Source organism: Oratosquilla oratoria, chromosome 30, assembly GCF_046742065.1.
Source record: "Oratosquilla oratoria isolate Oo_2021 chromosome 30, ASM4674206v1, whole genome shotgun sequence".
Lineage (NCBI taxonomy): Eukaryota > Metazoa > Arthropoda > Malacostraca > Stomatopoda > Squillidae > Oratosquilla > Oratosquilla oratoria.
The window spans coordinates 51,445,988-51,459,866 of NC_134806.1; the positions used below are offsets into that span (position 1 = coordinate 51,445,988).

The 13,879-nt window shown below is 39.7% G+C and overlaps 1 protein-coding gene across 4 annotated transcripts in view; it reads left to right on the forward strand.

Annotated features, from left to right (window-relative positions):
• Nucleotides 1-13,879, forward strand: part of Sbf (SET domain binding factor) — an 88,674-nt gene that overhangs the window by 40,785 nt on the left and 34,010 nt on the right. For 3 of the 4 annotated variants that reach the window (XM_076213046.1, XM_076213048.1, XM_076213049.1), the window contains exons 25-28: nt 940-1,044; nt 3,987-4,254; nt 5,358-5,551; nt 6,487-6,739. In XM_076213046.1, the coding sequence (XP_076069161.1) occupies nt 940-1,044; nt 3,987-4,254; nt 5,358-5,551; nt 6,487-6,739 (820 nt within the window). The remainder of the gene's footprint in view (nt 1-939; nt 1,045-3,986; nt 4,255-5,357; nt 5,552-6,486; nt 6,740-13,879) is intronic. The other variant, XM_076213047.1, reaches the window with a different exon arrangement.

A 13,879-nucleotide genomic window follows, 5' to 3' on the forward strand; every position in this document is an offset into this window, starting at 1 on the left:
AACAAGAACGAGCAAGTAAACTGACATCCACGCCATGGGAACTTAGTGACTGCATTGTGAAAAATTATCCATGAGAAGAGGTACCTGTTTGTGGTGGTCCTGTAAGGTGGACAGTAGAACTGTCCATTTTCAAAACCTATCTGCTACCCTCACCTCTCTCATGAGATGCAGTCCTGAGGGTTTGACGCTAAGTTTCCCCGAGTTGTTCCAAGATCTCTATTAACTTCAACTATATTTCTTGCCTCTTTTCACACATGGATAACTGCTAACCAGCAGAATGGTGTGTTAGAATAATTATCCTCTCCATATGGTCTGGATGTTTGTTTATGTATGCACTTGTTCATTATTTAAGTTTGGATCCAGTATACAATAGACATCATAGTATAGTAATACATACATACCAAAGGCCTTTTCCCCCTCTTATTGGAGGGTGGCCAAGTCAAAACACACAACCACCACATACATGTTAATACTTTGTATATTTTTGTAAATGCATAGCTTACCTGCAACTGCCGAGTTGTTTTCATATCAAGTACGTATACAAAATGGATTTAGAAAAATCCCTTTATGTTGAATTATTGGATTGATGTGTTTGTCTTGTCATCCGTGACTTTATTTATTTTACATATATATATTTTTTCTCTCCAAGTATTACAGAAATTCCCTTTATAGTATGAAAAATTGACTGACATCTTTTTATGACTCAAAGTGACTGATGCTATTTTTCATTATGACATATACCATTCATATTCACTGCAAAGATTACAACCACTTCCTCATTAGTTTTCTATTCTATTGTAGTTGGCATATCTCTCTTCATTTGTTGACGTCCTCACCTTAGCAGTCAAAGCAGTGCACACTTTCATCATTTTTGTCATGTTGGGGGGTCGGAATACGATTAGATTTCTCAGTCTCCTTCTTTCTCCTGCTATGGTGCAGTAAAGTGCACGCGCTACGCCCCCCTTGGTCAGTTCAAGCTGGCCAAAACTCCCAAGGCTCTGAGCTGCAGCGCTGAGGCTCTAGAGGACCCCATCAGTCGCTCCTGTGAGTCTTGCCTTCCTAGGGGCCTCACAATAAATCAGACATATTATGTGTACAGTTCATCTGCACTAAATGGTTTAACCTTTGTTTACTTGACCACCTTCACTGTGGTGACACCTTCTACAGATCTTCTGCCAAGTCTTGCGGACAGAGCTCTGGCTTGCCCGGATCCGTTCAGAGTTCCTGGCTGACTGCCAAATTACATAACACAAATCAGAAACTAAACAAAACGGAGTTCACCAAAGTAGGCTAACATAGCCATCAGTATATCACTTGTGACATATACCTATCTATATACCAAAAGCCTCTTCCCCCATTATAAGGGAAGTAGCCAGCCAAGCACCCACCCACTCCCACCTATTCCACCCCTATCCACCCCCATCCACCTTCCTGCTCTCCCTTTCATCTTTGCTCCTTGTGGATGAAGAGTCACACCTGTCTCTTCCCCACTGACCAGGTCAGAAGCAATGCAGCAAGACACAGTACATCCACAGCAGGGCTGCTTTATTGACAAGGTAACTTACCTCTCCCTGTCCCCTCATGTGGACATACATATACCAAGGCTTTTTCCCCCTTACAAGGGAGGTAGCCAAAAAGGGAAAGGCATAAAATCATTTCCACCCATTCCATCCCTGAATACCCTCCACACCCCTCCACCCTCCCGCTTATCTGAGCCCCTCCCGGACGACGGGCCACCAACACATAATAAGAAATACAATAGATGGCACGTGTCTGCCATATCAGGTCACTTCACATGTGATCAAACATGCACAATCATTCATTCTTGAGAAATATACAGAGCAAACAGGAAGAAATTCCTTTGGGCCATGTTATTTCTACATCCATTTACAATTGCCCTGCACTTACACCTGTCTTTTGCCCTCTCTCTTCCTTGCTTAACAGATATTCCTCTTGCATCCACACTTTTTTCTTTCTTGTTCTTCATCACATATTCCATATGTCCAAACCATCCTCGCACTCTTTGATTCATCCTATTTACCAGCTCTATCTCCCTCCTCCCTCTTTACCTCTGGCTCACCTAAACATTTTTCACCATACATGTAGGAGATCTCGGAATCCAACACTCACAACCCCCACATATGCAGACAATTGGGCCCAGGACATAAACCCACTTTGGGAATTGGTCCAGAACATAAAATACCACCAATCATTTCCCGAGTCCGAATGCCTGCACGCGTGGTGGTTGGTGAGCGATGGATAAAGAGACCTCATAGGTATATGCATCCTTGCAGTCTCAACCATACTTTCTTAAACACTTCAATTCAAACACATTTTGGCTCGTCCTTTCTATTTTCTTCAAATGCCAAGTCTCTGCTCCTCAATGGGTTCTTGCTCATCGAGTGTCAGACATAATATCTGAATAAGGTGTCATTGAAGTGAAGTGGTAAGTTTCTTCAGCTTGATAGAAGTTAGTTAATTTTTTTTTTCATGTTAGCATTTTATTTCAAATGCACTGAATAATTTTATTTATTTTATTTATTTATTAATTTATTTTTTATTTATTTATTGTTTTTGACCATGTACCCTCCTATTTGTTGGTCAGAGTAATTAGGTAATGTGGTGACTGTTTCTGTTTAACGTTACAAAACTCCCCACTACCAGGAGGCTAGGACAGTGCCCATTATTGAGGGCTTTGTAGTGTGGAATTTAACAAACCATGCTCTTGGTCCAGCTCGCCAGTAGCAGGATTCAAACCAAACCTAGACCTCCGTTGCAAGTAGCGATGGCCTAATCCGCAAGGTCAGCTGCTGTCACCACATTTCGATTGACCGAAATATAACGACAGCTGCAAAAGAATGGAGAATACGTGTTGAAGGATATAATGTGTTAGCCGTCATTCCACGTTAATCCGCATTTATCCTACGTTTCGTCACAGTTGTCACCATGTTACTCAGTTACTCAGACAAACCCTTTTATCCTGCCTTGTTGAATGAAGAACTTTTGACCCGTTCAGTTTGTCTTGTCATGAGTATTTATAAAATGAACCCTGGTATATATTATCATAAGGACTCGTGTATATATATATTAGTTGTGTATGTTTGTGAATTTTTCCATGATATGAAAAAGTACAAAATATATGTAATTATTATCACTATTTTATATATATATATATATAATGCGGAAAAACCACCAAGGAAAAAGATAAACTGATGACCAAGCGCTTTCGTCTATTCAGACATCCGCAGGGTACATAGAAATGAAAAAAGGACACAAGAATATATACACAGAGTATAAGGTCTGGAAGGGAACCGGGAAAGGTTGCGAGGCCCTATTGTCATCAGTTTATCTTTTTCCTTGGTGGTTTTTTCGCATATTTAGAATCACGAGTTTATGTGATTTCTCATGCATACATGTATATGTATATGTATATGTATATGTATATATATATATATATGTATATATATATATATATATATATATGTATAATTTTTTTTTTTTTTTTTTTCCCTCTTTTCATTCTAAGATTTTGTTTATGATATGAGTGGATTTTGCTAGAGAAATAATCATTTAGATGTTGGGGTCAGTGTTTGGTGGTATGGTGCAGAAATTGCTATATCATCTATCATTACACACAAGGATTACACATCAGGATATACCCACTGGTTTGTTATAACTATATACCACCAGATTTAGACCATGACCTAACTTATTGGCTCTCGTAACTCTAATTTTGATATTTTCCATCCCTTTTTTTTTTTTTTTTTCTTCTTCTTTTTCTTTTGTACATGTTAATAAGAAGCTTGTTGCCTCATTATGTATACGTAGTTGTTTATAAGTGTCTTACAAGAAGTGCATCTAATTCTTATATCCCTTGTTAATTCTGTTTTCTTGATGTGTTCTCTCTGAAATCTAATGCAAATATGATTTTTGAGCCAGATAATTTTGCATTTGTGAGCATAAATTATTTTTGACTCTTATTACAGTTGTAGATGAAGTTGAGGTATCCGGACTCAGCAATGGGTCTACGGGGCAGCAGTTGACGTCGGTGGGCAGCGTGACAGCTCTTGCCAATGTAGGACGGGAAGTTGACAGTAAGACATTAGAGAAGCTAACTGAAAGAAGCTACTATAAGGATTACCAGAGGGTCGGACTTGGGTCCTTGGCCAATGCGTCGGGTTCCAGCGTTCCATCAAGGACCAAGTGTGAGTTCAGGGTGACGGCTTGCAACTCCAACTATCAAGTTTGCAGAAGGTATGTATGTGTGTTTGGTTGGTTTTAGGGTGTATTTAGTGGGTATGTGCTTTAACTCGGCCACACCCTATACAATGTTGGTAGGTCCTTTTTGTATACTGATTGATGATAATGCATAAACTGTTTTAGTTTTATTTCATGATTAGGTTTGGTGGATTTGAATTATGTATGTGTGCGTGTGTGTGCATTATCTTGGCCACTCCCCTCATAAGAAGGAAATGGCCTCGGATATGTTGATTGATATTGACCCCCTCATGTTCACTCCTTCCACCTCTCCCTTCCTCACCTCTTTTACTAATCTTTCTTCACTCATTCATAAGTATTTTCTTAATCCATAAAGGCCCCAAAAACATCCTTACCTTGTACTAGAATATTCTGACATATCTACCTTACCACAAAAATCTGATCCATGCAACCCTTGCCTGTCATAAACCCACACTGGTCATATGTTCCTCTCCTAATCCTCACTTTTATATACATACATACATACATATACCAAGGCTTTTTCCCCCTTCCAAGGGAGGTAGCCAAAAAGGGAAAGGCATAAAAACACTCCCACCCATTTCATCCCTAAATACACTCCACACCCCTCCCACCCTTCCTCTCATCTGAGCACCTCCTGGATGACAGGTCATCCCTGCACCCTGCCCACCGCCCTGGGTCAGAAGCAGTGTCGCAAGACACAGTACATCCACAGCGAGGCCGCTTCATTTAATCGGCGACCCCCCCTCTCCGTCCCCCTGTACCATTTCTCTGAGTATTCTTTTTCTGATTGGGGGAATTCCCTGTGGTGGGGGAAAAGAATACTGCCACCAAGTTTTCCCACTTGGATCGTAAGAGGCGAGAAGAAAGGGACGGGGAGAGGGACTAGGCATCCTTCTCCCTGTAGCCCCAAGGGGCAAATTCCTAAAAATCAAAGGAAAATATATATATATATATACATATATATATACATATATATTTTTATATTTGATATAAAACCTATGATCCCATTTTATATATATATATATATATATATATATATATATATATATAATATATATGAATTATTTATAATTATTTTATTTTATAATTTTCTTTAAAACATCTCTCACTTTCTTTAGTTACCCATCTCTGCTGTCAGTACCAAGCAGTATAGCTGATGAGAATCTACACCGTTTGGCTCGCTGTTACCGTCACACTCGTCTCCCAGTCATAACCTGGAGACACACACGCACGAAAGCTCTCTTGATGCGAGGAGCAGGATTCCATGGCAAGAGCGTCATGGGCATGCTCAAGGGTCCTCCATCAGGTTCAGGTAAGGAAGAACCTAACGGCTTAACCACTTCTATACGGTGACGCCTACGTAGGCGTCATGAGGAGCAAGTGGGTACGCGATAATGCCGATGTTGGTGTCTTGATTACATTTATTGTAGTTGTACCTGCATGACCCCCATACTCTGTAAACTGGCTTCATCATATTTTCTATGGTTATCAAAATTCACGGGTGAAAGAGAAAACGATTAATACAGCGGTGACTTTATTTTTCATAATGCGAGTATTAAGACGCAACATCGCATGTCTGGCAGCTAATGCTGCCCGCGAGATTTTGGCCCGTATTGAAGGGATTAACTTTTCATGTGAAATCTTTGGGTTTTCGGTAAAGGGAGTCGTGAGACTGGTCGACAAAGTCGTCGTTAACTTTGTCCTTCTTCTCCTCTCTGCAGATCTTTTCAGTCTTTGATCTCTTGGCAGGAAACCTACAGATCTCTGTTAATGGGCAGCAGCCACTGAATTAGTCCGCAAGTCATTTAAGGAGAAAATATTTTGTTGTTTGGCGAGTGCAAAAAATAAAATCTTTTCATAAATGTATAGGTTCTTATTAGGCACTCTTTCCTTCTCCTAATTATGCAAAGCTTTGTTTTGTGACATTCTTGATGCTAATCTTTATGATCAGATTATTTTTATTTTTATTTTAAGGAATATCATTTTACAGGCCCAAGTGGCACTGACCTGGGCAGTGGGCATTAGACAGGGATGACCTGTCATCCATGAGGAGCTAAGATGAAAGGGGGGAGAGGGTGGTGGGTGGGAGTGGGTGCATGCCTTTGACTTGGCTACCTCCCTTATAAGGGGGAAGAAGGTCATGATACATAGATAGAATTTTATGTGAGCTACAAGAGAACTCTTGTGAGTAATCCTAATGATCAAACTATTTTGAGTAGAATTTTAATAAGGAATATGATATTACAGGCGCTACAAGCGAAGCTTCCTACAGCATGGAACAAGAGAAGTACCTCTCGGCCATTGTGCAGGCCACTCCGGTGTCCGTGCTGAGAGAAGGATCATCGTGGGCTCTCACAGATTCCTCCCTCTCTATCAATTCTCTAGTCTTGACGGTTGGAACGGGGACGCTGGAGCCCTACCATCCCTCATACCCAACGCTTACACCGGAAGTTGGCCGCAAGTCTAACAACCCTCTCTCTAAGGCCATGAACACACTACGGTAAGTTGCCGTACCTTTCCGCTTAGCCAGAGTTGCTCTTAAGTGCTCTTCCAGTGAATGGATGGAGCAGTGTATTCAAGAATCCTTGGCTAAGATTTGCCTATTAAGTACTTACACAAACAGCTGTGCCCTATTAACAACTGCAGCTCAGAGTAAGTAACTGAGCAGCTAATATCAGGCAAACGGCATACCAGCTCGTGATTGTACATTTGCTAAATACTGAGCATGTCTTCAGTGCATAGTAAATATTCAATTTGTTGCGTACTTCCTAAATATCTTGTTGGTAGAAATGGACCTTAGCTGCAATATTTACTTATTTTTATGTTTATATTTTGTTATAATTGGTTTTGTTTAAAATTTTATATATATATAAACACACACATCAATTATTTTATTTATGTTATCCTGTTATTGTATTTACTTATTTATTATTATTTATTTTATTTCATTTTTTTTTTTTCCTATATCAAATCATTGGTTGGTATGCTGTATGCCTTACTGGTTTAGAATGCCATAGATAGATAAGTGGCTGCTGGCAGGACCTGATGCATGCAGGTACTGTGGCTTGCTGTGTTTTTTGTTATTATTTGTAAAATGTACATAGTCATGATATTTCCATGGCTCCAATTTAAAGGGAAGAGACAAGATATATTTTTGTAGCTAAGAACGTATTATATTTGTTAAGTATGCTGTCACACATTGACTTGCAAGAGAGGAAGGGCCTTTGTTATGTATGTATGTCTTTATAAAGGACAATAACCTGGATGTGGATGAATGTGTAGGAGGAATGTATGCTTCCACTCGTCCATCTCCTGTATAAATGGAGAAGGTATTTTGATATGTATGGATTTATTTATCTATTATGGCTTGACTCAGCTACCCCGTTATGCTAGGGAAAAGATTTTTTTATTTACATCAAAGATTGTGTTGGGACACTATTACTTTAACATCTTGACCAATTGGGTCACCTTTAGCTCTCTGAAGATGACCCCATTAGTGGAAATGTCAAATCAGAGTGTTCTGAATACATTTCCAAACCCTGTTCATATCTCTCTGCAGCAAATTACAATTCATTTCAGTAATCACTTTCTTCAACAGTTTTGCATCATCTGCAAAGAAGGTCATGTAACATTCCACACCCTTGTCCATGTCATTGACATAAATATCAAACATTATTGGAGCCAACACTGATCCTTGTAGAACTCCACTAATCACCTCTTCCCAAGTAGAACTCTTATCTCTGAGCACTACTCTCCTTTTTCTTCCATGCATGAAGTCCTCTATCCATTTCAATAGTTTATGTTGTATCCTTCCTATGGTTTCCAGTTTTTTGTTTTTTTTTTGTGCGTGTGTGTGTGTGTGTGTGTGTGAATGAAAGCTTCAGAAGTTGGGCTGTGGAGTGGATGACCTATGCCTCGCTATGGTGCATTGGACCCATGCTGTATGGATCAAGGCATGTGACCTTTCATCCCCAAAGGTTCCAAGATGCAGAAGAGTTGAGGTGGGGGGGCAGTATGAATGGGTGTTTGGTGAGGGTGTGTGCTTTGACTTGGCTACACCTCCCACAAGGTGGATTGTTGTCCCAGTACATACAAAAACCACACTAAAACAACTATATATATATATACACACACACACACACACACAAAAGGCTTTTTCCCCCTTATAAGAGGGCGGTGGGCAGGGTGCAGGGTGCAGGGATGACCCGTCATCCAGGAGGTGCTCAGATGAGAGGAAGGGTGGGAGGGGTGTGGAGTGTATTTAGGGATGGAATGGGTGGGAGTGTTTTTATGCCTTTCCCTTTTTGGCTACCTCCCTTGGAAGGGGGAAAAAGCCTTGGTATATGTATGTATGTATAAGAGGGTTAGCCAATCAAGGCATGCACTCACTCCCACCGAATCCACTCCCCTGCACCACCCTTTCCCCTCTCTCATCTTAGCTCCTCATGGATGAAGGGTCATCCCTCACTCCTGTGCACTGCCGTGGGTTGGAAGCAGTGCAGGGCAATGGGTAGGAGACATGGATGAATATACGAATATACTTATACACGAATGGCCGTTTCTCTCATGTAAGGAGGAGGGGGTGGGAGAAAAAAGAAGAGATAATTCGCCCATCGTAGGAGTTAAGGTTACGGTCAATATTAATGCCATTGTTTTCTTGTATATATGGCTATTTCTCCTTTTATGAGGACAGAATATGTAAATCCATGATTGGAATTATTATACAATCTTGTCTCTGCCAGCATGTAAAGTTGGTACATATGCCTGTTTTTAAGTAGCAAAAGATGTTATTTCTTTGTTTGTCAAGTTATTATATTTTCCCTTTTGCATAATCTTTGTAAGCCTTGTCATTCCTTGTAGAGTAAAAGGCCTCGAGCAAAGAGCTTGACGTAGTCGCTGTAAAATTGACTGCTCTCGACTAACCTTGTGTATAAGTGCACTGACTGAGATACGAGGCTAAGCCAAGCGGCTCTCAAACTAACACTGCTGTATACTGCTACGCTTTTTTGCACCTCTGCCTTTCTTGCAGCGCTACACTCCGTATGACAGTGACAGTGTACACATCTATGTCTATGTACTTTGGTCCCTTGGACGGAATTGTGGTTGTTTTCCGTGCGATGTGTGTTTTATGTTTATTGGCATTTTGCTAGTGTCGCTGAAAATGAAACGTCAATAAGTTGCCTCTTCGAAGAAGCTTTGTTTTATTTTGCCGTGTCTAGATTTTGTAGTAAGAGGCTTAGAAAGGTTGCCATTGACTTTGCTTAATCTCTGTTGTGTGTAGTTTTGCCATATGAAGGGCTTTCATTTATATGTAAAGGACTGCATGAATGTTTTGGCTATCTTGACTGTACAGGCTAGTCAATATTGAAAAAACTGTTCTATAACCAGTTGTATATTTGACAACAGCCTTGGTAGAAGCTTTGTGAAATTTAAGGCCAAATTACCAACTTTTACTTCCTTAGAAAACTTGTTCACTTACAACTTAGTAAAACTTACATTACACTCTTAGCAATAAGTAAACTATTGTTGTTCATAAATAAAATGGCATCAAGTTAACTTTATTTATTAATATTCAGAGTCACTATTGCAAAGTTACATCATTTTTTCTTTTATTTTTCTTTAAATAATCTCAGGAGACATTTTGGTACTACAACATAATAAATATACAGGGTTGTTACGTTATTACCAGTCTAGTCGTATAATACGAATCATTAACCCAGTACAAACAAGATAGATTAGTTGCTCTTAATAAGAGAACAAAGAAGAAAACATAGTTTGAAAAGCTAAATAAGTGTACACACAATTACCAAAAGGCCTCTTACCCGTTTCATGGGGATGGCCTTGTTGAAACACAAACCCGCCCAAAAACCCGTTCACTGCTCCTCCTGTCTTAGCTCCATGTGGATGAGGGGTCATCTTTTCCTGTGTCGCACTCAGTGAGTCTGTAGCACTGCAGCAAGACATAGCACCTCCACACAAGGGCCTGTCAACCAAATCTGGTTTACCCCCAATGCACTTCAGTATATCCTAATAATTTATTTCCCGTGTAAATGAAGCCTTGCTGTGGATGTGCTGTGTCTTGCTGCATTGCTTCTGACCCAGGGAATGGGCAGGAGACTGAGATGTCCTTTCATCCATGAGGAGCTAAGAAGAGAGGGAAATAATTGGTGGTGGAATGGGTGGGAGTGGGTGCATGCCTTTGACTTGGCTACCCCCCCTTGTGAGGGGGAAAGAGGCCCTTGGTGTATAGATAGACTCCCGTCCCTTCGTTCATTCAAGAAAATGTACACAGCAGATAAGAACACCCCTTGTCCATTTACAACTGCTCTCCATTCACTCCCTTGCTCAACAGACATTCCTCTTGCATCCACTGATTCCTTTACTCCATCCGTCTACCTCATTCATGGTCGTCTGTTTTTTTCTCTCTCTCTCTCTCTCTCTCTCTCTCTCTCTCTCTCTCTCTCTCTCTCTCTCTCTCTCTCTCTCTCTCTCTCTCCATCCAGTACTGCCACTCATTTTTACCCATCTTTCCTTTTTAATTTTTCTCTTATGTCCAAACAATTACAGCATTATTTGATCAACCCCTTCTGCTAGCACTTTCCACCCCAACTATCTAACTCACCTCTACATATTCCTCTCAACACATCCTTGTAACCCTCTTAAACATTTCATCTTGCACCTGTTTAACCTCCTCAATACGAATCAAATTCTCGTGCACAGCATTGGATGCCAAATGTACGATGCATCACACTATTCACATTATAAAATATAAAGTCACTGCTGTATTACTTGTTCTCTTTCGCTCTGAGTAATAATAAACACAGAAAACATGATCAAACCAGTTCACAGAATTTAGGGGTTACTTATCTACAACTACAAAATAAATATAATCAAGACGCCAATGCTAACATCCTTGTTTACCCACTTGCGCCTCATGATGCCTATGTGGGCGTCATCATATGGGAGAGGTTAAACGTTTCATCTCGCACCTGTTTAAGCGCTTTCTACATACATATACCAAAGGCTTTTTCCCCCCTTACACGGGAGTTAGCCAAAAAACAAAGGCATAAAAACCACCCCCACCCATTCCAACTCAATCACACTCCACTTCCTCCAACCACTCGCCCTTTAAAATTGCCTTTAACTCTTCACCTTTTGTAGTTCTCGTAACCTTACATTTGTCCACGTAAAATTTCAGCTTCTTGGTCCTACACACCCTCCTGAATTCCACCACCAACATCTTCACTGAACAATTTGCCTTGGCTACACTGACTGTGTTATTTACAAACAACAAATGGCTCACCTCCCTCTTTCTTTCCTCCATACTAGCACCCTCACATTTACCTCCATCACCACTCCATCCATGTATATATTGAACACCCATAAACAGGCACACTTTCACCTCACTACTCATTTGCTCCATGGCCACTCCCTGTGCTAGCTCTACTTGTATAATAACTTTTGACTGCCCTCAACTGACTTGCCCCTATCTTGTGCATCAGCAACACATTCCATAACACTTCGGTCCATTCTCTCACATGCCTTCTCCAAGTCCATAAAAATCCAAAAGACATCCATACCTACCCTGTGGGAAAACTTCTGGCATATTTTTTGTGCAGTAACAGTCTGATCTACATACCCTCTTCCTAACCTAAATTGATAAAGCTCTTCCTCAGTTCTTCTCGATAATTTCCTGTATTCCTTTCCAACTACACTCAACAGACTGATGTCACTAAAACTACTACACTTGTATTTGTTCCCTTTTCCCGTTTTATACTGGAACTCTACAGTAGCGGTAGATATCCATCAAGAGTTAATCAAGTCGGCTAAATTAAGATAGATTTCACCTTTTAATGATGGGGTTCTTCAGAGCTGAATTAAATTACCTGGCATTAGAGAAGGAATCCTTTGAAGTGCAACAAAATTACAGCAGGTTTTTTATAGGGTTACTTAAGACAGGTTGCCCCTGTGGCAACAAGATGTTCCTCTAAGCCAGTAGGTCTTAACCTGGGGTTCCTGGACTTCCCAGGTGGCCTCAAGGGTCCCCCATAGTCTAATAACTAGTGGGAGTTAGCGGACACTTGGTAACTTTATTTAATGATGAGTCGGTCTCCAAAAATATAAGATACTGCAGTGCTGGTTTAGTTACACGAGGAACCTGGTTGAGAAACCTTGCTCTAGGCCGAATAAAATTGCAGTCGTAGGTCAAACGGATTCTTTTCAAAGTAGTCCATTTAATGTTGACATCTTTAGAAAAAATGTATTTACAATTTTCTAAATAGTTCAACACTCTTATGAACTACTACATGGCTACCTCCCTATTAAGAGAAAAAATCCCTTGAAATATAGATTCCAAAGGATTACAAAGGTGGAGCATGTTGACAGGAGACCTTTTGGTTATCTAGGTTGGATGCAAAAAAAAAAAATCATAGATAAATGAATAAATAAAAACTGTAATAATGTAAATGATAAATAAAATACATGAATAAATGCAAAGGTATAGTTAATTAATAAACAAACAAGCAAATAGTAAATAATGATAAATTGGCATATAACTAATAATAAATGAGAATCAAGCAAATAATGATAAACAAATAGACAAATTATAACAAAACAAATAAACAAATAATATAAAATAAGTTATAATCATTACAGCATCTTGCTTAGGTGTTTATCTAAATGACTGGATATTTTGACTGGATTTGTAAATTGTGGTGAGATATTAGAACCTGTAATAAGCTAAAAGGTAATTTAATGAAACCATTATTGACAATGATGATGATGATAATAGGTCTTTCAGATTTTAATTCAATTATCATAAAAGCAAACTTTTATTTTCTAACCTTGATCCTACTAGAAGTTGAAGTAAATCTTTATTTAGAGCAAATACTTCTTCGACTGGGATGAATACAAAGAGATGTTGGTTTCAGTATAGATATACAAGAGTAGCCAAAATATTTGTGTTGTGTGGTACCACAAAGTCCTCTGTGTATATTAATCGTTTCTTTACCCATATAATAAATGTACAATGTCCAGTTTTAGATGTCAATGTGGATGCACTTTGTCACATTTTGAGTAACTTGTTGTCTTTGATGGCTTACGGTTTAAACCTGATCATGTGTGACACTTGTTGAAATTCTTTATGATTTTAAAATTCTTTATGTTGTATGTGCTTTTATATAAACACTTTCCTCCCCCACCCACTGAAGTACATATATCCTAAACCCCGGTTCTATTTCTCCCTTCTGCCTTCCATTGATGCTTAGGGAAGACTTTCTTGCTCTTAGGTTAGTCATTCATGAATTTTTAACCTTAGACAAGTTAGTTGACAATGGTTTGGTTGTGCGAGGTAAGTTAGGGCTGTAGCGAGTAGTTGATAGCGTAGTTTGTACATTAGTCTCTCTCATCAATGTGATACTATGAACACTTTGGTTTTGATCCTGTCTCGTACCATATTGAGCTGGGTTCAAAGCTAATGTACCATATTGAGCCGGGTTCAAAGCCAATGGCTGCTAGTGAGTGTTTGTTGCCATTGCAGTCCAAGCATATAGGGCAAAGGTGATGGCTTTAGTCATCTACATGCATCCTGGCATAAGCTCCTCAACCGAGCTTGTCACCTTGGAGATATAAAGGTGAAACA